Below are 23,538 nucleotides of genomic sequence, written 5' to 3'. Positions count from 1 at the left end.
TCTTCGCTATCGAGTTTGCTAGCGCATGCGCAGTGATACTGACCGGCAGAATAACATTCGGTTGTTCCCAAAGATGATCTTTTTTCTGAAATCATTTTACGTTCACGGACTTAAGTAGGAGTCAAAATTTGGGTGCGTATGGGTACAGGCTTTTTTCCAGCATAAACATGCCACGTTTAGGGTGCGTATTATACATGGGGGCGCATTATACATGGAAAAAAACGGTAATCATTTATTTCTTTATGTAAGGGACTGTACCACGTTGGATTGTTTTTGCGCTAAGCACAGTCACAAAAAACAAGTTGGCTAAAGATGCTAACAGCTAGCTACGCACCTTTTGTTGCATTTGATTCGGCGAAGGAACGGCCATAATGATGTCAGTTTTTACGTCGCATTCTGCGCGGCAAAATGTTAACGACGGTAAATAAAATCGCATCCTGGACTTTTGCCGATGAATTACAGGAAAGAGCCCATGTCTTGTCATGTGACCTTTTGAATTGCGACCGTGATCCTGTTGTTGATGATGTCGTTGCTGACGCGTCTAAATAATCAATGAACTCGCACGGGCTAATTATGCTCCCTGCCTCGTTTTATGTGTGGGGGAGTTATTTAATCCTGTAAACTGCCGGTTAGAAATTTGCCGCCAGCCCTCAAGGAAAAATCATTTGAATAACAAAAGTGCAAAGCGTCGAATGGAGCACATCGGAGAAAAATTCAGCCCCCAAAGCTAGTTTCATCGAGCAACATGAAAGTTAGTGTACTTCACTCCTGACTAAACCCACACACACAAAAAAATCTCGAGAAGCCATGCCTGGAAAGACACAAGAAGGACGACAAGCAGCTGTTTGAAGTGAAATTTGTTCTCTTATTTATTTTGCTTCTTTCCAATAAGTTAACGCCTCAAAAAGAAATCCACAAAATCTTCCCCCAACATGAAATTTGGCAGTCGCATCCATCAAGAGTAGACCTCCAAAAATGAAAAAATAAACACAGGAAGTCAGCCATTTTGCTTAGAGCGGCCATTTTAGACTTCCAAGGTCATCTTTATTTTTCTTTTTTTACCCCCCAAATCCATTTTTCTTTCACCACCTTGTATTTTGTCAGCCTGCAGATGCACACCAAAAAGTCCTTCCGATTTTTTTTTTTTTCATCCACTGCTCGGGAACATCCGGAAGCCAAAGTGGTCTTTGAGAACTTGTCCGATTTCAAGCAGGCGGGCTTAGACACTTGCCAAACGTTTGGGCGAGATGACGGCGTTGAAGATTGATGCCTCGTCAGAAAGCACAAAACCATCAAGTCAGCTCCGCCAGTCGCTTCTGAAGCCTCTTTCAAATTGCCCCTTGAGGTCTTTGTTGACAGCATCGGCACGTCTAAGTGTGTGTCTGTTGAAAGGTCTTCTTGTCATTGACCTAAAAACGGCGGCGAGAGAGCCCGCCCGCCCGCCCGCCTGCCAGCCAGCCAACGTGTCTGAAATCCTCTTTTCTTCTCCTTCTCCCCCCCCTTCTGGTCCTCTGTCACGCTGCGAGCGTGTGAAACATCACATGGACTTGCAAATTCCCGTCAGCGGAGATGAGAGCGGGCGGGATCTTCACAAAGACGTTTTTTAGCAAGGTGCCTGGGGGACGTCATTAGTGTTGTTAGCATGTGGAGACGCGTGGACGCCGCTTAGCATGTGCGTGTGTGCGAAGAATGCTGAAGGATATTTCATCTTGCTTTAGAAGAAGGCGGCCGTGGTTGAGCGTAATTGCCGCGAGTTCTCCATCTGCTGGCCGGTCGGCAGGTGTGAGACGACAAGGTCATTGTCGTAGCTGAGCAGGAGCTGTTCAAAAGGACTAGTGGGGGGGGGGGGGGGGCAGTCTGGTGTGAGCGCAAATGTGGGAAGGCGTCAAGGACAACGAAGGGAATGTCGACAAATGTTTCGGAGCGTCTTTGATGTTGCAAGAACAAGGTCAGCTTTTCGAGACGAGGGTCGGGATTTCAGGATAGGCTGGAGTTGAAAGGTTCAAAGCTGGCTTTTAAAAAAGGCGGTGCTGTTTCAGATTAGGGGTTCAAATTAAGGTTAGGCTGTCAAGGTTCAAACTCGGGGTCAGGTAGGGTTTCAAATGAGCCGTTGCTGAAGGGAGTTTTACATCAGCCTGGATTATACGGTTTTCAATCAACGTTTCCTTTTCCGTGAACTGAAGGTTCGTCGTTGTTTTTAAAGGTTGCGTTGTTAGATTAAATGCAAATGATGTTTTTGTGGAAAGTAAAAATCCAAATACGAACTACTTTTATGAGAAAATATCAAAAGGAATTTCTTTGTAAGAAAAAAAATAATAATCACACGCCATCCAATGATGGAAAGCCCAATAACCGAGCGGGGACTAATAAACGCCGACTCAGGGGTTTTTGCGATTTGTTTAGTTCTATTTGTTTTTTTGCTGTCTAAAAATGAATGCACCTCATTTGTCCCCTGCAGCCCCGGAACAGGACAGCTGGATGAGAAAAAAAAAAGAAAGAAGAGGAGGAGAATTCCGACGTATTAATCACCGTCTGTTCCAGCGAACCAGCCACAGAGCGAGCGAGAAAGCCAGAGAGAGAAAAAGAGAGAGAGAGAGAGGAGGGGGAGCCTGACGCAGTGATCACCACAAACTGAGAAGAGGAAAAGGAGGCAGTGCATCACATCGCACCGCCACAAAAAAAAAAAACGACAAAAATAACAGCCTTCCCGACATCCGGCCTAACCCCCTCGCACGCTCCACGCCGTGCCCGAGGAAAGTGCACTGCGAGCGGGGAAAGAGAAAGCCAGAGAGGGACGACACGGGGACCGGACGGGCACTGGAGGAGCGAGGGGGGCTGGGAGGGAAGGAAGGAAGGAAGGAAGGAGGGAGGAAGGCTGGGGGACGCCGAGCCTTTTCAACCCGAGGACGAGCTGCCGAGGCGAGCAGGTAAGGAGCCTGAAAGCGCCACGTTTGCGCAGGAAACTTTGACATTCCTGCGCAAACGTGTCCTTGCGCACGCCAATAGGCAGTCTGACAGTCACTTTATTAAGCACACATGATACGAGCTGTTCCTAATCATTCGGACCTTCCGCTTGTTGACAAAATCTTCGGTACGGCTCGCTCTGCCGGTAATGACATTCGATGTGTGCGTGGCCCGCCGTGTCATGCCGCTCTACTGTTCTGTACTGTCTTGCCGTTCAGGACCCCGGACAGCGACCGTCATTTCTTTTTTCCATTTCGGTTTGGCGGTTGCTGCACGTTGCGAATCACACGATTGGAAATTAGAATATTTGCACAAGCATCTTTAAAGTCCCATTTTACTGTTTGCTTTCTTTTGCCAAAATGAATTTTTTGCCGTCTGTGCACATTCGAAACTTTCTTTTCTTCTACTGGCTACATGGGGATGATAGTAACTCAAGTCAAACAATAATATAGCTATAGCATAATTAGATCATATATACATCATTGAAAGTCGCTGGCTTCATGATAACACTCGATCTAAAACATGGCACAAAAGTCATCGAGCAGGGGAGCAAACGAACACAGCAAGCGAGCGAGCACCCTGCTGATGATGTGTGAAGAAGTCCATGAAATGATTTCTTTCTTTCCTTCTTTCTATAACGAAGGCGCAAAGCAGCTATTTCGGGATGTAAATGTTCCCGAGTTGCATTCCTTCACGTTTTTGTGTTGTTAGCGAAATGCAAACACAATTTAGACGGCACGAATGCGGTGACACCCAAAAAAATGATGATCTTGGCGAGAATGCGCACGCACGCACGCACGCGCACGTTGGCTGAAGTAACGCGGCGTGGATGAATAATGCAAAGCGCTCCCTCCCTGCGGGAGACTAGTTAGCATTGCGGGAAGATTTTTCCCTTCTTCCACTGGGGGACACGCTAATGAGGAAGTTATTGTTACAAGTTGCAACTCTCCTGCACTCTTGCACGCGCACGTGAACGCGCACGCACAGGAAGCCAGAGCATCCTGCCGTTTGTTGCCATGACGACGGCATCCTAGCTTGTACAAAGCCTCTTCTGCGGTCTGTTACTCGTTGACTCTATAGTTATTGTTTTTATTATTGAATAATTAATTATAAAAGTATATTATATAGCAATATATAAAAAAATAAAATATTGAATTTTATATTGAGTTTTTTATACCTGTACAAAAAAAACCTCGAAATTTCACAGCAACAAACAATAACTAAGTTGGGATATGCAATTTTCGTTGAGTCTGTCAACATGAAGTTGTTGGTAGCTTTGTCTATTATGAGTAGACCCACCAAAATTTTGGTTGTTTCTTCAACTCGCCCCAATCATTTTGGTTAATTGCTCATGTTTTGCATCCTTATAAGTTGTCGCCATTTACTGGACCCGAAGTAGCTTGCTTTGTCACTGTGAGAGCAGCTGCCCTTCCAGACACAAGCGTGTAGCCGCCGCCGGCAGAACGTCCTTGAGTGCTGGCGCTGACGCATAAAGCCCGGTTTGCGCTGCCCCTCCCATGGCCTGCTCGGCTCAGTCCGGCCCTCGCAATCCGGGCCTGATTGCGAGGGACGTCTCTGCGCTTTAATGCAATTTGTTGGGCCAAGGAGCCAGAGAGGGACGACTGATGTATTGACTTGGATGGAAGAGCGAGGCTGCGGGGCTAATCTCATTTGGGCTGGCCGTGATGAGATTCTGCCCTGTTTTCTCTCCAAGATGATGTGACTTTGCTCTTGACATCACATCATCTCTTTTTTTTCCTTGTGTGCGTGTGTGTCGTTTATGATATTATCGGCAAGTGTTGTTTTGTTCCCGCTTTAAACCTCTAGCTTGCTTTTCCTACATTTGTCACAGAGCTTTTCGAAACCGTAAGTCCGATTGCCCTCGACGGGGTGGTTTCCGTTTTAGCTGTACGGAGCGGAGCGTCAAATGTTGATGACTTGACATCAACGAAACGACACGAGCGGAAAGCTAAGGCTCAAATAAAAACGTCAGCCGCAGTCGTCGGTTTCACCGAGCAACCGAAAAGAATTCTCGTCTGACGCCCGTTTTGGTCCAAAGTGGCAAATTCCGACTCGGAACTAAAACTGGAGTTCATTTCCAAGATAGGATGGGCGACTCCAAATTGCACAACATCTTTCGGAAGTTTTGTTCAATCTGAAAAAACAAAAAACACTTTGTTTCGGAGCTCGTCAAAGTTCCCCTTTAAATTGCTATCACAAATAAACGCACAACAAAATCTGACCAATGAACGACCCTGAAAGTCGGCCGTGGCCGTCCCGTGGCCAGCTGACCTTTGCCCTTCCCGGGCCTCCTTCAAAGTCCAAGTTAGCGCTGGCTGGGCTAATTCGACCAGACGTCTGCCTGCACGGCGTGACGCTCGCGCCCGCCCCATTGGCTGGCCGTTTCGTCGTTAGCTAGGATTCCCGCCGTTGTCATGGTGATGCGCGAGATCTAAAGGGGGGGGGGGGGGGGGACATAGAGGAACAAGGATCAGCTAGCGCAGCAACTACTCCGCTACGTTGCCAGTGTATGGAATTTCTGCCATAGAGCCGTTTATAGTTTGCTACGTGCTTGCGTGCGTGTATGAGAATAACATCACTGTGATATTTCATAATTCAAATTCATAATAATTCATAATTGAAATAATGGCTGGATGGATAAATGGATGCTCTGCTTGCATTGCTTGTCTGTTCAAGTGTTAATTGCCAGTAGGGGGGGGGGGGGGGGGGTGTTGATTTGTGCAAATTCCTCAAGTGACAATATTGGATGTCTTTTGAATCACACATTATTTTCCAATTGCTATCTTGTTATATCATAGTCGTGTGTGTGTGTATTATCATAGTTCACACGTCCTTGTCATTTCTTCGACACTTTTTAACGATATGATGTTGTTCTGTCACGTTGGCTCGGCTCGTGCCCCGCCACCCGTCACAATATTAGGTACACCCGCGCCATCCAACCATATCCAATTTTCGCCATTGACATATACGAGAGTTGTTGCTCATATCTGGACCATTTCTTAGCGACGATTCACTCAATATAAAAAATATTGAGGATATATATATTATTTGTTGTATATCGTATTCTAAAATGAGCACGTATACTTCATGCAGATTCACAACTAGAGTCGGCGGCACGCACACACGCACACGCACACACACGTCTTCTCTCTGCATATGCGCCGCGTGATTTCCAGAGAGAGTTGCTGCTTAGCATCAGCTGGCGTTCCAACGAGCTGACTCAAAACACACACATCCACCAAAGGGGCAAAAAAAAAAATAAAAGAGGCTTCTCGAGCTCTGCCAGAGACTCTCCCAGATGACTCGCTGCTGTGCATCGCCACGACAACGCCATGCAGTCAAAGCCAATTACGAGGCCCGTTCGTCACGCTCGTCACAAGCGGGGTGGACGCCGCCGGGATGCGGGAGCGTTCCGGGTAGAAACACAACAAAGACGACAACCTCATCAACCCCATCGACGTGGTGACCCCCATCGTCACGTCGTCCCGTTAAACATAAAAGCGACGTGATTGCGCTTTCCCCTACTCAAGCCGCATACGAGCTTTTCCTTTATGGAATCGGGAGATATCGTCGTTAAGATGCAACTACAAAGTACGTCGTGATCAGCAAAAGGTCCCGAAGCCAATCACGCTAATGAGATCCTCTGGGATGCGTGTGCGTGCGTGTGCGCGTGTTTGCTTCCTTCAGATGTACTGTCTTCTTTTTTTTTTTTTTTCTGTCCTAATAAAATGCTTCGGTCAAGCAGCTGACATGGAGTATGCTGTCGTACGTACGAGAAGAAGAAGAAGAAGAAGCAGCGCGTCGTTAAGTTGCCTTTTGTTCTCGCTGACGCGCGCGCATTATAACGACGGGCTATTAGACGTCCCCCTAATCAGAAATAATTAGAGCTTCTTATCGTGTACTGATCGCGTTAGCTCTGCGGCATGTTGTAGATGGAAAGATTTTGTCAAAAAAGAAAAAGAACAACATCACAACCAAAATTCAACAGCTGCATGAACTAATATCAATATGTGCTTAATCAATATCCTCATCACCAATGTGATTAACCACAACGCAATCACCAACGACACGATCGTTAACGACCCGGCATCATCAGCGAAATCCAAAACATCATTAATCGACAAGTTGTTTTGGATTGCGTCGACGTCATTGACAACGTGATCGACGACCTCGTGGCGACATCGATGACTTCGTCAAGAACAGAAAGGACACGACTAACAACATGATGATGACATCGCCGACAACATCGTCATGGTCCGCACAGATTGCTTACACAATTGATTGCTTTTGCTCTTCACTTCTTTTTATGAACTCGTTAAAGCTACGGAATTGAAATCAGTCAATCACGGCATCGGCCAATCGTCTTAATCACGTTTGTCTTGTCACCAGTTGCCGGGCAGAGTTCTCAGGTCTCGGCAGGTGGATAATAACTCCTTCCCTCTCACTTTTCCACCTCCTGCTGATGTCGTGATAGTCTCAGATGGATAGTGCAGATCCAGAGAGTCGGTTCCGAGGCACTCGCAGTTGTTTCATAAGACACGATTTGCTCGATGGCCTGCGATGCACGCCGCCGTGCGCCCGTCTAATAAATGTCATCCGCGATTGCGTCGCTTGGATAATTAACGAGCTGCTGGTCCGCCTCCTGCGGGGGACGGGGATCGCCATAGGAATGCGACCGATGCCCGAGAGTCTGAGCGGTAATAAGCAAGTCTGGTGAATTGTGCCTGGCGGGGCACTTCTAATCCTGCCCTATCAAGTTTGCCTAGCAACAAGCAACGGGAAGTCGACTGAATCCTGTGGGCAGTTGTAATCCAGTCCTACGAATTCTGCCTGGCGACAAGGCCTCAGGGCAGCATTGGCTAGCGTCCCCCCCGTTATGCTTTGTTCTCATTTGGGTTTTATGTCTTTTCCCGTTCGACCTCCCCCACTTTGTCGGAATGGAAAAATAGATGACGGAGCGTTCCCCGACGACGCTCTGAGCGTGACGTCTACCTGATTAAATCGGCACCTCGCCTCTCTGCGGGGGAAGAAAAAAAAACAAAGATATAGATCATCCGCAGGAATTCCTTTGGATATAAAAAGTTCTTCTCCGGCTTCTCTCTTATCCGAGTCCCCGAGCCAAAGTCTGCCAAGGATTTCCTCATTTTGGATTTTGATTCCAGCGTGGATTTGGTTAGCTCTTCTTCTCCTTTGTCTGCTCGAGAAGCCTCGAAACAGACGGACGGCAGTGGCACTATTTTATTTGAATCAAGCTTCCATTTCCCGGAGTGGTGAAAAAGGCCAAGCAAGAAATTGCTGTGAAAAGTTCAAGTGTGCTCCTTTTCTATTTACGGAGCGCCGCTTTTTTGCGCATGTAAAGTTCAATTGGGATTCCTCAAGTGTTGGCGAGAACACTCCAACCAGAACGCTGTGCCATCATTGGAATGGAGATTGTTTGATGATTCACGAGTGTTGGAAAAGGGCTAACCATTTAACACAACTCTAGTCCCCCCCCCCCTAAAAAGAAAAAAGTCTGTCTGTTTCAATTACTGTTCAAAGACGTCCTGCAGCTCCTCAAAGTTGAAGTTGAGTGCATTTTTTTTTTTTTTTACTGGAAGGTCTGAATTAAGTCGGAGATGTTTTGCCATCTAGTGAAGGCGGGGAGTTTATTTCTTTTGTATCTGCCGAAGCAGATGGAGATGGACTAGAAGCCTCGGCAGAGGCTTGTGATCACGTGCGGCCCGGCCCGCCCCGTCTTGAGATCAGCCGGCGGTTTTCATAGCGCTGCCTCTCAAGAGCCGAGTCGGGCCAGCCAAACGACTTTACATATTTAATGCGTCGCCGTCGGCTGAAAGGCAACAGGCGGTCGTCGGACGCCTCGCAAGAGCGCGCGGCTAAATGATGCCGCCGCTGCGGGCATCGTCGTCTCCGCCCCCGCGGGTCCCTCTCTTAGCCCGCATGCTTTTTAACACTCGGCATGAATTGGAAATGAGATTTAGCAGATGTGCCTTTTCTCTCTAAAGCAGAACTCAAAGTGCTTTTTTATTTTCTTCTTCTTCTGCTTCTCAATCAGTGAGCGTCACGACTTTGCTTTTCAGGCACTCCTTTTGGCCCAGCTGAAATTGCTCAAGTGCTGAAGAGGATCTGAGACTTCTCAGATCTTTGAAATGTTTGCTTTACACAGGGGCAGAGCTACAGGGTGGCCAGGGGGAGGACTGGCCACCCCCATATCTTCGGGAAAATTTCGATATCTGAGTTTTTTTCTAACTGAGCTTTAAGTACAAGAATCTATTGGCATTAGAAAATGATTAGTTGACAAAAAATTGGTCCTCCAAAAAGTTGAAAAACTGGATTGGTGAGTGCCAACAAGAACTCTGGAGATTGGAATGCAGATGAAAGCGACGGGCCTTGACCCCGTGTCACCCGAGCAACCTCGAGGCCGCGTCGTGCCGTCGGCTAATGAGCCTTCGGCGGCGCGGGAAGTCCTGAGAGGTTTTCCTTGCCAGGCGGGTCGTGACCTCTCATGATTTTGAATAGTCTCTCACATTAAAAAAAACGAAGCCGGGAAAAAAGTCCTGGCTCTAAACGAGGGCTTTAATTATACTTGTTAGAATGATATGCGGTAAGAAAATATCGAATATATCGTAATACATTGCATTGATAAAGCTAATACCGCTAACAGCTAGCATCGTCTCATGAGTTAACCGGCTAACAAACGACTGTTCACATTGCGACCACACGGGGGCGATGTGTCACACGGCGAAGTCGATGCTCGCCCACGCGGCAAATCTGCTTCAATCGGTCGTTAACAGTCGCCGCGAGCACGTAGCAGATAGCACACACAAATGCAGTGGAACACAACAACACTCGAGGACAATTTGGGGTAACAAGCACTAAGTGTGTTACGTAAGCGGGCGCGCGCGCGTGTGTTAGCGCGTACTGCATTGCGTTGCGGCCAGAGAACACTTGTGTATCTGCCTTAATTGAATTGCACTCAAGCATAAATTAGTCCACCGCATGCCAGCGCTGCACTTTCTGCTGCGCGCGCGCGCGCGCGCGCGCGTGTTGGGACAACTGCCTACACGCGCGCACACGAGAAGAATGGATTGCAAAAATCTATTTTTACGAGGATTTGAACACACACTTCCAAGTAGCTTTTGCATTCTCAGCCCACCTTTCTTGATCTATTTCTTTGCCAAATTGGTTGTTTTCTTCTTTTCATGTCCTCATTTTTTTCTTTCCGGGGGCCGAAAGTGCAACTTGAAGACTTTTCTGACAGCCGAGGTTTGATTTGCATGATCGCTGCGCAATGGTCGATCGAAAAGCCGGAAGTGACCACAATGGCTTTCTTGTTAGCGTTGCCATGACAACGAGCTCCTAAAAGCAGGTGTCTTGCTCGAGCAGCCTCCCTCCTCTTGCTTAAGTCTCTCTCCTCTTCCTTCCCTCTGCGTCTTTGTGTTAACATAAATGATTGAGCTCCTCTTTCATCCTTTTCACTGCTGCGTATTTATAAGGGCTTTCTTTTATTTATTTTTATTCATGGCTCCGGTTTGAAGCCGTTTTCTCCCTCCTCCTTTGCTACCTCTGTCTTTCTTTCACCGCCGTCGCCCACATCTCCTTCATTTCTTCTTTTTTTTTTTTTTTTGCTGGCAGCGAACAATTACTTGTGCTTGAGGCGCTCTCCATGGTAAAGGATCATAATGACGGAATTGGAGGAGTGTCCATGCGGCACTCTTATTTCCTCAAATGATCTGAAGGGTGTGTCCTCCTCCGAATACAAACGAACACATTAAGACCGTTTGCTAACCAAATCAGCAGCAATCGCAGATGAAACCAAGCGTTGCGGTAGTTTTGGTCCACCGAGTCCAAACATTTTAGGAAAAGCAGAGAGTAAAGCAAGCTGGCGAGTGATAAAATATGTTAAATTGGTTGATTAGGTATGATGAAGCTCATTGATTGGCCAACAGCTCATGCCTGCCATCTAATTGGCTGGCTAAGTATCAAAGGCGCGTGAGCGCAAACACACGCGTGCTCACCCAAAAAAAAAAAAAGAAAACAGCAATTCTGACTTCATAAGTAATGAGATCATACTTTTTTGCTGATTCTTTCAGCGCTCTTTAATTCTCATGGCGAGAAGCGAACAAAATAAATGACATTGCGCATCCGTCAACTCTTGCGGAGCGCTCCCTGGACACCGTTTAAAAGTGGAAAATAATATCAGAGCTCGTCCGCTGATTGCCTTTTTCGTGTGTCCTTTCAGAAGCGGCGCTGACAGGATGGAGACGAGATGTGAGGAAAGTGTCGCCTCCGCGCCGCTGTGAGCCATCACACAGGTAATGCGAACGGACGGCGACGGGCGCAGAGATCGCCCAACGGCAGGATATTTAAACACCCCCCCTTTCCCCGAGCGACAGTATGATCAAAGCGTATAACAGGTGCAGACTTTAATGAAAATTGGCCCTTTTCATCAAGCATGCAAATAACAAAGTCCCTTAAAGCTCGTGACGCAATTGAAGTCATCGTGACTGCGCGGACAAAGTGGACGACGCCATGATTGGAGAAAAAAAAAAAACGTCTTTTTTTTTTTTTTTTTTAGATGCCAGATGAAAAGAAAAACACAAAGTTTTGCAAAATGAAGCAAACTGCGCTCTTTGTCGCTGAGAGTTCAGCCAGCCACGAGGCGTTGCGCAATCCTCCGCTAAACGCACTCGGAGACTAATTTGGCGAGAAAAAAAAGAGGAAGATGAACACAAGCCGGCGTTGCACGCCGCAGCTGCTCGTTGCGCGCGCGCGTGTGTCTCGGCCTTATTTACGAGTCTCATTTACAGTAAACAGATGAGTTAGGGATTCTGTTTGTGGCGGCACAACGGAGGCGCCGTTCGTGGGAAAGAGCGAAAGATGCCGCCGAGCTGCTTCATGCCCACAATGATCTATTTATCAATTCCCCGTCCTCATGCCCCCCCCCCTTCCCCCTCCTCGCTGACCTACTTGCTCAATCTCTTCGCAGCACTTTCAATTCAACTTGAACAACACTTTTTGGTTGTTTCCTTGCGCCCCCCAAGCCGCCGCCGCATCGTCGCGTCCCCCGTTTCCTTCCCTCGTTTACTTTCGATTGCTTATCGGGCCCCGGAACAAATAAGATAAGCGCGGAGACAATTGGACACTCGGCTCGCATTGTTTGCACGCGCTCACTTCTTGAGGAGAATGACGGAGGATAAGATAAGAAAAGGCCGGCAAATAATAAAAAGCGCCGCCGCCATCGTTTAATTAGCATGTAACCATGGGAAAATATCGAGCCCGGCTGATTTGAAGACGCTCTTGCTTGATTGCGGATATATATTTTTAGAATATTCCAATTATGCAAATGACGTGGAAGTGATGTGATGGATGTTGCGCCACTTGCTGTGACGTCACGCTGAGATTAGGTCGGCGACTTGAATGGCGCGGCGCAGGACGTCATGACAAAAAAGAGGCCCCGTTGACATGACGATGTCAGTCGGGGAGCGTTTTATTTTTGTGCGTCGACGCCAACCGCCGCGCCGGGACGATGTGAGTTGACAGCATCCGACAGGCAGGCAGCACAAATATTTGGGGATCAGATACTTTACACGCTTCGTATGAAGGGGCGGGGCGGGCCTTGTCACTCAACTGCAGTCTTTTGGGGTAAGAATAGAAAACAATCAAACTGGAGTTGAAAGCGCGATAAATGGACTACATTGAAAAACGGAAAAAATATGGTCGATTGGAGACTTGTCGAAAAGGAATTTCTTTTATTGTTTAGGTGTTGTTGTTTTTTTTTTAACAAAGGTGTCGGACTCCAGTCCAACTGGACTTATTTGGACTATTTACAAATGAAAATGGGCAAGTTGAGTTTACGAAATAAACATAAAAAACAAGGATGGCTTGATCCAAGTTCGGACTCGACGAGACACGACTCGACGCGCTTGATCAGAGTAACTTGTGTCTTAAAAAGTGAAGCTTGAGATTTGAGATTAAAGTCGAGAAAAAAAAACATTGTCAAGATCTAAATCCAACCCCTCCGGCGCTTCAATGTCAAACAATCATTTTGATATTGATGTTTTATGTTCAAAGACGGCAAACAGGATGAGTTATTCGCTTCAAGGCTTCGCCGAAAGACTTCAGATGACTTCCAAAACGATTCGCTAAAGACCTCACCGGACTTTTTATCTGCGTGTCGAAACATACGCGGGCTAATGATGATGATCCAATCTGCAGGTAGCCGGCCCGCCTGGCACTCGGGCCCGCGCCGGTGATTGGATTAGCATACGTGAGATGTTATCGCGGCGGGAGCGGCGACCTATCGGGCAAGCGGCAGAGCATTAATGCCAGCCACGATATGATGAGACGGAAATGATGAGCAGATGACTGACTGCGCCTTGATTGGGGAGATGGAGGTTCATTTGACGCCAAAAGGTGGCGGCGATAAGAGCGGGAGTCGCGGCGGCTTCGTAATGGCGCTTAGAGGACGGGGAGATTTTCAACTTCCAAACTCCACCGAAGTGTGATTGGCTTGTCGGGAAGCGGCGGGAGTGGAGCCAGAGTGTGTTTTCAGCTGATATACTTCCTTGCTGATATTGGCTCGCATTTGTCTGTTCTGGGACGAACTGTGATGGAATACTGATGTGCACACGCACACACACACACACACACACGCAGCCTTATCTTCACCCCCGCCATTTATTTTCTCACCACATACTCTACATTCTGTCTGCTCAACTGATTTCCTGCATGCCCGGCGTCTGAGCTCCTCGTGCAGCTGCACTTGGCCGACCCAGATTTGCCTCCCTCCCTCCCTCCCTCCGTCCGATGTCTTCGCGCCGCCTTTGGTGTAAGTCGCCCGGCTGACGTCACCGCCGTCCAATCTCTCTCTCGCTCTCTCGTCGTCCGCCGGCTCAGGTGTCGCGAAGATTCGTGGCGGGAGGTGCGGGACGGCCGGCTAGAGGGCGGCCCAAATCCCATGAGTCACGCGTCCTCGCGTGACGCCCCGCTGGGCACTTGTCTTGAGTGCACCATTCCGATCGGTCGCTAAATGCTCTTTACCAAAACACGGACTGGCACTTTGGTGTTGTGAAGACTCCCAAATAGTTTTTTCTAACAAGACACACACACACAAAGAATCAACAAAATGGTTTCATCGAACACTAAATGGTCTTTGGCAGAAAGAAAATTCCGATAACAGATCCATCAATTCTGCTTCCATCCGTGCACCCAATTTGGGTCTGTGTGTAACATACGGGCAATGGCATCCAAATTGACCTTGAGTGTGCTGGTCACTCGGGCCCAGCAAGCTTTTTTTTTTTGTCTCCCAGAGCTCAATAAAACACAGGATGATGTATGGGGGTGGAAAGTCGGCAGTGTTTGGCCCCGGAGGTTCCGAGCGAGCGAGCGAACGGCAGCCCGTTTTGACCGGCTGCCATTTGTCCGGATGACTGCAGCGCCATTAAAAGAGAATTCGTGGGGGGTGGGGCCGTTGCTTTCATCACTGACGGATGGACGAGAGGTGACGCAGAAGAAGTTGACTTCCCTTCAAGAAGCGCCTCCGTTTTTTTTTTCTTCTTCTGGCCTTTTGGCCGCCCAGAACCTAACGAGTGCCATATGCAGCCGAGAAGTTGTTTTGTTTTTGATGGCTCGCTATCTGCACGGAGGAGTTCAAAGACGGAAGCTGCTGTCAGAGCCAGACGGCAAGATGAAGGAGCTCATTTTTTCCCGGAAATGTCAAATGAAAAGTTGGTTTGAAAGTGAAACTCAGCCGGATTCAAAAGTGCCAGACGTCGGATGATTCCTCAGCTTTTAGAAAGAAAACATTCAGTTAGTTATTAATCAAAATTTGGGGAAAATGTTTGATTGGAATATTTAGGTTGTTTTTTTAATTTGAAAGATACAAGCATATTATCATTATTTATATTTATTTACATTATAGTTATAATATTAACTTGGATTTATATTTTTTTGTTAGAAATACAATTTCATAAATGTTCAAATTTACATTTATATTGACATTTTTTTCGTTACAAAACAATGTTTGTATATGGAGTGGGAGAAAAAAAAAATGACGGAAGTGGTGAACTTCTGCTTTGCAAAACTTTTGAGCCCAACTTGCGCTCGAGGCGTTTGTGGGATGCCAAAAAGCATCTGGTGGCGTTTGCTGGCGGCAAAATTGCATTTCAACGGGCCATCTGTGTGCTCTCTTTCCAAATTAAACATCTGACTTTGCCGCCGTACACAAAATGTGGGATTTATTTGAAGTGGCGAGCGAACAGACCTGCTTTCATTGCTTTGTTACCTCTGCCAAGGACGCAGCGCTGGCGCTGGCGCCAATTTTCCATTTTGACACAACCGCTAGCCGAGTTAGCCACGCCACTATGATACATTTTCAGCGCTAGCATGCTAGCTAACGTGCTAAGTGCAACGGTCACTGATCGTTCACGGCTCCTCTCCGTGACTCGCCGCCTCTTGATTGGAGTTTGTCTTGTACATTTTCTGACTCGTAAATAAGAAATGAAGTAAGTGCTTAAAGCGCCTGTAACGAAATGCTAAAAATACTTGGACGCCTAAAAAGTGGCCCTGAAGACTGCGTGCTTGCTGAAGCGTCATCAAATCTGTGCCCGACTCAATTGCTCATCTGGGAGGCTCAACCAAATCATCTGAATCACGATTTTTATTCAATCGAATCATCTGTGTTTCCATTGACTTTGTTGGCTTGGGTGAAAAGACGTGTTCGTCTCCGCATACAATGGGAGTCGTTCTTTTTTCCGTTCATATGATTTCAACCAGTAGGTGTCGGTAATACGCATTGAAGCTGGTGCCACCTCGCCGTAAAACAAAACGAAGAAGAAAATGACGTCACGTCCCGTTCACGAACGAGTCGTGAATTGCGCCACCCGTTCACCAACGAACGGATCTGTGAGTGAACGAATGAGTGATTCGCATTTCCAGTTCATCGCGAGACCGGATCAGCGAGGGAACGAATCGTGACTTTCCCGTTCGCGAACGAGCCAATGGGTGAAGTGTCTTCCTTCCTTCCTTCCTTCCTTCCTTCCTTCCTTCCTTCCTTCCTTCCTTCCTTCCTTCCTTCCTTCCTTCCTTCCTTCCTTCCTTCCTTCCTTCCTTCCTTCCTTCCTTCCTTCCTTCCTTCCTTCCTTCCTTCCTTCCTTCCTTCCTTCCTTCCTTCCTTCCTTCCTTCCTTCCTTCCTTCCTTCCTTCCTTCCTTCCTTCCTTCCTTCCTTCCTTCCTTCCTTCCTTTCCTTTCCTTTCCTTCCTTCCTTCCTTCCTTCCTTCCTTCCTTCCTTTCCTTCCTTCCTTCCTTTCCTTCCTTCCTTCCTTCCTTCCTGTATGCATATATACGCGTAAATATTGTTATCCAATATATCTACTGCAATTTCACATTAGATTGCTGGTTTGAAATTTACTTTTTTTATTATTATTAGTAGTAGTAGTATTTTAATAAACATTAAAACCTGTTAAAACTTGTCTGGTGTTTTATTCCTTGTTTTTATTTTTTGGGGCATGAAAACAAAAATATGACATTTGGTTAACTGCTTTCTATAACAATATGTCAAAGTTTGCTTTATTTTCACTTTCTTCACATGCCAAGACACACAAAGAAATCGAAATAACGTTCCCACTGTCCCACGGTGACAAGACATAGTACACAATATACATACAAGTAAACAACACAAAAAAAAAAAAAAAACAAGAAGGCACAAGCAATGAATAAATAAGAGTGATGAATAAATAATAAATAAACAAATAACACAATATATAAAATTTTTCCCTAATGAATGGCCTGTTATTAGGTACACCTGAAAATGGCGGTGTACCTAATGGAGTGTCTGTGTGACGTCACAGATCAAACAGCCAATCAGAAAGTGGGGGTGAGGGCGGGTGTGGCACTTTTCACTTTCACTTATGTTTTGGACATGACTTTTCCCTAATGAAGTGGCCTGTTATTAGGTACACTTGAAAATGGCGGTGTACCTAATGGAGTGTCCGTGTGACGTCACAGATCAAACAGCCAATCAGAAAGTGGGGGTGAGGGCGGGTGTGGCACTTTTCACTTTCACATGTTTTGGACATGACTTTTCCCTAATGAAGTGGCCTGTTATTAGGTACACTTGAAAATGGCGGTGTACCTAATGGAGTGTCCGTGTGACGTCACAGATCAAACAGCCAATCAAAAAGTGGGGGTGAGGGCGGGTGTGGCACTTTTCACTTTCATTGAAGCTTTGACCATGACTTTTCCCTAATGAAGTGGCCTGTTATTAGGTACACTTGAAACTGGCGGTGTACCTAATGGAGTGTCCGTGTGACGTCACGGATCAGACAGCCAATCAGAAAGTGGGGGTGAGGGCGGGTGTGGCGCTTTTCACTTTCACTTAAGCTTTGGCCATGATTTCTTTAGGGAAATATGGTCAAAGGTCACGGGTGTCAAGCTCTAGTCCTCGGGCCGCGTTCCAATATGTTTTCCAAGTGAACCTCGTTAAACACACCTGCGTGAAAAGATTTTGGTCACTTTCACGTTCCGCAGGAGCTAAAACTTTTCACGCAGGTGCACTTAACGACGGAATCACACGGACACTCCATTAGGTACACCGCCATTTTCAAGTGTACCTAATAACAGGCCACTTTATTAGGGAAATATCATGGTCAAAGGTGTCAACCTTCCCTAATAAAGTGGGCTGTTATTAGGTACACTTGAAAATGGCGGTGTACCTAATGGAGTGTCCGTGTCATTCCCTTGTTAAGCGCACCTGCGTGAAAACTTTTAGCTCCTTTGGAACGTGAAAGGAGCTAAAAGTTTTCACGCAGGTGCGCTTAACGAGGGTCACTTGGAAAACATATTGGAATGCGGCCCTGAGGACTGGAGGTTGACACCCCTGGTTTAAGTGAAAAGTGCCACACCCGCCCTCACCCCCACTTTCTGATTGGCTGTTTGATCTGTGACATCACACGGACACTCCATTAGGTACGCCGCCATTTTCAAGTGTACCTAATAACAGGCCACTTCATTAGGGAAAAATTATGGCCAAAGCTGAAGTGAAAGTGAAAAGTGCCACACCCGCCCTCACCCCCACCTCCTGATTGGCTGGTTGATTTGTGACGTCACACAGACACTCCATTAGGTACACCACCATTTTCAGGTTATTAGGTAATAACTTTATGCATTTCTTGTACGTGTCAAGAATGTGTATTTGACTGCTTGCTCTTTATTTATTTACATGTATATTCTCATGTAAAGTTAACCAAATGTCAGATTTTTGTTTTCATGCCCAAAAATATAAAAACAAGGATTAAAACACCAGACAAGTTTGAACAGGTTTTAATGTTTATTAAAATAATATTACTAAAAGTACATTTCAAACCAGCAATCTAATGTGAGATTGCAGTAGATATATTGGATAACAATATTTAGACGTATACACGTTTGATTTTTGTTTTCATGGCCAAAAAAACACAAGGAATAAAACACCAGACAAGTTTGAACAGGTTTTAATGTTTATTAAAATACTACTACTACTAATAATAATAATAAAAGTAAAATCACTTTAGGAAGTGATTCGTTCACTCTCGTTCACTGAAAAGATTCGTTTGTTTGAACGAATCGTTCCCTCACGAGCCAACACTATCGCCGTTGTTCTTTTTAGCTAAACTTAACACGAGCAACATTCTATATAGTTGTTGACCTTTAGCCTGCCATGTTGTGATCACGAACACACGAACGCTGGCTTGCCCACATGATGAGTGTTACCTAACTGACATTCAGCCAGGCAGAGTCAGGCTGCCACGGCCGGCTCACTGCGCTCCCGCCCGGAGCGCCGACTCCCTCCGCTCGGGCCGCAGTCCCTCATCCACCCCCCCAACATGGCCCAACTGTCCCCCCCCCACCCCAGTGTGACTCACTGGGCGCGCTCACAGGCTTCTGCAGCTTTCTGTCATGGTGGGACCTGACAGCGGTCTGCTGTGTGATGCAAGTGTGCGCGTGTGTGCATGTGTGTGCGTGACGACACATTGAGCTGCCGTGAGCCATCCCATGAATTAATTCTATTCCATAAGTCCTTTTCATTCCAGAAGCTGTCACACTTATTCGAACTTTTTTTCTGGATTTGATCTGTATCATCATTATCATCATCTCATCACACAAGCCACCATTTTGGTAGCAAAAGTGACTCCCCGCCCTCCCGACTGTGAGCATCAAATGACTACTCTGTTGTCCAGTGTGTGTGTGTGTGTGTGCAGGTGTGAATAATGAGGTGATTTTTATTCGTCCTCCTCGTCCCCTCGCCCTGTCAGGACCGCTGATTCAATTTGTATGTTGAGCTAGAAAGGGCTGCTATTGGGCCACTCTGAGTGTGCACGTTTGCACGTGTGTTTCTTCTCACCCTTGAGACGAGCATGAGAGATGCTGAGTTGAACGGATCTTTTGGCAGGCATGCGTGCGTGCATACGTGCAATGGTACCCCCCCCCCCCCCACCATCTACCCCAGGGGAAAAAAAATGGAATCACAAACTGTGCAATTTGTGCTCGGCGTATATAACAGCTTGCTGTTAGCAGAGGTTACACACTCAGACACACACATACAGAGGACGAACAAAATGAATCATAAAGTTCCATCCACGGCGTAAGTGCCAAGAACCAGACAGACCCGGTTCAACAGATGGAGCTGGTTTCCAGTGTGCGCCTATGAGTGCGTGTCTGTGAGCCCTTCAAACAACGGGTTGAAAATCCAGCAAACAAAGACACAAACTAATGATTTGGTTTCGGATTTACAGTGGCAGCAGTGAGAGGCCTCCCAAGGAGATTAGCATTTATAAATGACCATCTGACTTGTTGACACAGATGCACCTGAAATCGTGCTTGATCTTCTCCGGTGCCTGAGCTCCGACTCAACAACTGCATCATCGATGAAATCTACTTCCAACTGACTTGTAAATCTCCTGGAACATGTCAGAGTGAAGAAAGGAAGGCATCAAAAGTGTGTTTGTTTTGTGCACCTGGACAATCTGGTCGCCTTTGTAACTTCATGACCGATCCACAAACTAGCAAACGTGCCCGCGTCCAGAAACGATTGGTTTCAAATGACTATTTGGAAAGTAGCAAAGTGGGCACAGCACGACTCGCAAAGGCTGATGGCAGCGGGCTCACTATTTGGCAGGCGTTAGCTCGTCGCATTCTATTTGAACAAATGGAACCACCGGTTGCGGTCCAATTAAGGCCGAGTCTCACTTCCCCGAATCAAAAAGCCATCAATTACTATCATTTTGCTATTTCTGCTCTGACGATTCACACACGCACACACACAAACAAGCGCCTGAGTGGTGATTTAGCGTAGCACGTAGCATCTGTCAGGAATGATGAACCTTTCCATCCATCACGACGTCTCTGAGCGTGATCCACACGCATGAGGGTCAGGCACGCACACACACACACCTGGCTGAAAGGGCTTTGATGGATTGGTTGGAAATCAATAACCTTCCATCAAGTTGTTGATGAAGCGGACTTTGTTCCCAAGCACGTTTGACACAAGACGGTCGGTATCTCCGGCAATTGGTCGCCCGCGTCAGTTGTCGGCGTGTGGAGCAGCAGCAGCGGCCGAGCCATTGCTCGGCTTTGTGTCAGTCAGTTGCTCGCTCGACATTCACACTTGAAGGTGGAGCGTTGGAGGTCACATCTACAAGAGAAATGGAGGTCGTGGAGTTGAACTGTCAAACGGCAACTTGTTCCGCCGTACTTTTTTGAGTCCTATTGATTTTTTTCTCCAAACATTTTCAACACAAGTCTTTTTTCCTTTTAAAAAGACCTTGCTATTGTCCGTTTGTGCAAGAATGTTATTGATTTTTGCCCCCCCCCCCCCAAAAAAAAAATCACATAAGCTCCCGCACTACTGAAAACAACACAACATGGAGATAAAAACATTTACCTGTCACACACTCAAAGGTTACTTTAAAAAAAATCTTTGGGTGCCTGCATGTAGGCAAATGCGTGTATGTGTGTGTGTCCTGTTCTTATAGGTTTTGGGGACTTGGCACACAGGGTCATCATGTTGCTATGTGTGTGTGTGTGTGTGTGTTGTCTTTGCATGTGTACGAAATAAGAATGTGCCAAATCCTTTCATGTCAGCGGCAGTGATCTGGTTTGTTTGTCTGCATGCGATGCCGCCGCCGCCGCCGCCGCATCACTTTCACTTGCTCATCTGCCACATTAGCGTGTGTCCGATACTCTGCGTGTGCTACACACACATCACGCTAATGTGTGTGTACTTGAGTGTGTGAAATCCCATCGGGTGTGGTAAAAAAGCCTCTTTGGCACACGGCCTGAGTGCTCGGAGGAGCAGACTCGATTTTTGCAGCGTTACGAGGCGCCGCTTTTGCACGTTTCATATTGCAACATGTCTAAGATGCGATAAATATCCCTAAGTTGGATTTTGTAGCTGATGAGGATGACGTTAAAACGTTTGCCGTCAAAACACATTTCAGAGTGATCAATGTTTAACTCGTTGACAAGTGAAGCGAGGCAGACGCGAGCGCCAAAACGTGGCCTTGAGGTCAGCGTTTGTTTTTTTATCTTCTCGCCGTGCGCCGGCAGCACATCATTATCACATGAAAGTCGTCGAGTGGTTGCAATTTCCATAAATGCCTTTGCCGGCGCAAGTTGACGGCGCCTCGGGAGCCGCTGATGAAAAGGGGGCGTGTGGCACCGGCGCCCGCGATGGGCCCGAGCCGCCATCGCTACTGCTGGGAGCGTTTGATTTATTTGATCTTATGTTTTTAAAACGAATTATTAAAGGATAAGAAATAAGGGCGAGATGAGACATGAAAACGGGGGACCAACGAAGACTGACTTTGGCTTCATCGTGAAGACAGTTAGCTACGCCTGATTGAAGACGCCATTTTTTTTTATGTTGATAAAAATATTTTCAATTTGTTGACATCTGCAAATAAAATATGTTTCTCAAAGGAAAAAGTCTCTTTGGTTTGCGTTGGATTTAATCGAGAGGGGTGTTTTTGTTTGCTTTTTTTTTGTTTGCCACAAAATTGCTTTTGATGTTTACGAAAATGCTCGAGTTGGCTTCGACTAAAAGTCGCCTCTGGTGTTTACAAAGATGTTTACCTTTGAATTGAATCTTCTGGAAGCCTTCGTCATCCGGCTATTATGATTTTTTTTTCGTTTAGTTTCTATCACTTTTCTTCATCGCAAACTAGCCCGGCTAGTTTGCGATGCTAGCAACAGGTACTTGTGCGCCCGCACTAATGCATTGAAGTTAATCGTGCGTCATTATGATGGGATTGCCCTTATTCTCCTTTATGTGCCGTAAACACGGCGTAGCTAAATGTCTAATAAATATATCCTTTATCGCGTGGTGTCCAGCGTGTGCCCAGGAAGGTGCCCAAGAAAAGCTACCGTCAGCGTCAAGATTTAAGATTTTGAATATAGATGGTGTCTGTTTTCTAAAGAGGTCACTGATTGTGGATTTTATTATCATTATTATTTGTAATGATTATTATTATTATTATTTTATTATGATGATGATTATTATCAGGGTTTTATTTCTCTTACATGACCAGACCTTAGAGAAGCAAAAAGCAGGTCCAAGTTGTGGCGCAGGTGGTGGACAATAATGGATGAAGGTCTTGCCAATTGTTAAGAAGTTCTTTGTTCTCTTCTCTTTCAAGGGTCCAGTCAGGGCCGGAAATCCGAGGATGAGGGAGCGCGAGAGGAAGTACTCATCCAATCCGAGGGGCAGACGGCCGCTAAGGACATAAGGATTGAGCGCTTTTCATCTCCGATTAACACCCTGGGAGTTTCGTGTTCCTTTCTCGTCTCTTGATTCCCGCTACCACACATTGTCGGGTGACTTTCTCCAATGGATACCGTGACGACGTTACATCAGGCCCAGCGGCCGAAACCAACCGCCAGCGGGGGGATCTCGCCCTCCGTCACTTCCTTCCTGGGCTGGGTCGTCCTGCTGTCCGTCGTGCGGTTGCCAGCGGCGACGGCCGACTGCTGGCTCATCGAGGGCGAGAAGGGCTTTGTGTGGTTGGCCATCTGCAGCATGAACCAGCCGCCCTACGAGGCCATCCCGGCTCACATCAACAGGTAACACCCCTCACGGGTCAGGGGTCGAGAACTTTGCCCGACCTTTGTCTGCCTCGACCGCAGCACTATCGTGGATCTGAGGCTGAACGAGAACAAGATCCGCTCCGTGCACTACTCTTCGCTCAGCCGCTTCGGCAACCTCACCTATCTGAACCTCACCAAGAACGACATCAGCTACGTGGAGGACGGAGCCTTCTCGGCGCAGTTCAACCTGCAGGTGAGCGTCGACTGATGAACGATGCCAATGGCACTTTCTCAAAGTCACACACCATTCTCTCTGCCTCCCCCAAGGTTCTCCAGATGGGTTTCAACAAACTGAGGAACCTGACGGAGGGAATGCTGCGAGGCCTGGGCAAGCTGCAGTACCTTTACTTGCAGGCCAACCTCATCGAAACGGTCACGCCCAACACCTTCTGGGAGTGCCCCAACATCGAGAACGTCGACCTATCCATGAACAG

The 23,538-nt window shown here is 46.9% G+C and overlaps 2 protein-coding genes across 3 annotated transcripts in view; one reads left to right on the top strand and one right to left on the bottom strand.

The window, feature by feature from the left end:
- The first annotated feature begins 11,219 nt into the window (after positions 1-11,219).
- elfn1b (extracellular leucine-rich repeat and fibronectin type III domain containing 1b) overlaps positions 11,220-23,538 on the top strand; it is a 15,446-nt gene continuing 3,127 nt past the window's right edge. Inside the window, exons 1-3 of one of the 2 annotated variants that reach the window (XM_061274356.1) lie at positions 11,220-11,297; positions 22,657-23,080; positions 23,144-23,538. In XM_061274356.1, the coding sequence (XP_061130340.1) occupies positions 23,312-23,538 (227 nt within the window). In that variant the 5' untranslated portion in view covers positions 11,220-11,297; positions 22,657-23,080; positions 23,144-23,311. Of the gene's footprint in view, positions 11,298-22,564; positions 23,081-23,143 lie in introns of those variants that run through there. The other variant, XM_061274357.1, reaches the window with a different exon arrangement.
- Positions 18,858-23,538, bottom strand: part of mad1l1 (mitotic arrest deficient 1 like 1) — a 26,134-nt gene continuing 21,453 nt past the window's right edge. The window contains exon 20 of the transcript XR_009713896.1: positions 18,858-20,654. The gene's annotated coding sequence lies outside the window, so the exon portion shown is untranslated. The remainder of the gene's footprint in view (positions 20,655-23,538) is intronic.

The sequence above is a fragment of the Syngnathus typhle genome, linkage group LG3 (genome assembly GCF_033458585.1).
Source record: "Syngnathus typhle isolate RoL2023-S1 ecotype Sweden linkage group LG3, RoL_Styp_1.0, whole genome shotgun sequence".
In the NCBI taxonomy this organism is placed as follows: Eukaryota; Metazoa; Chordata; class Actinopteri; order Syngnathiformes; family Syngnathidae; genus Syngnathus; species Syngnathus typhle.
This window is presented reverse-complemented; position numbering and strand designations above follow the sequence as displayed.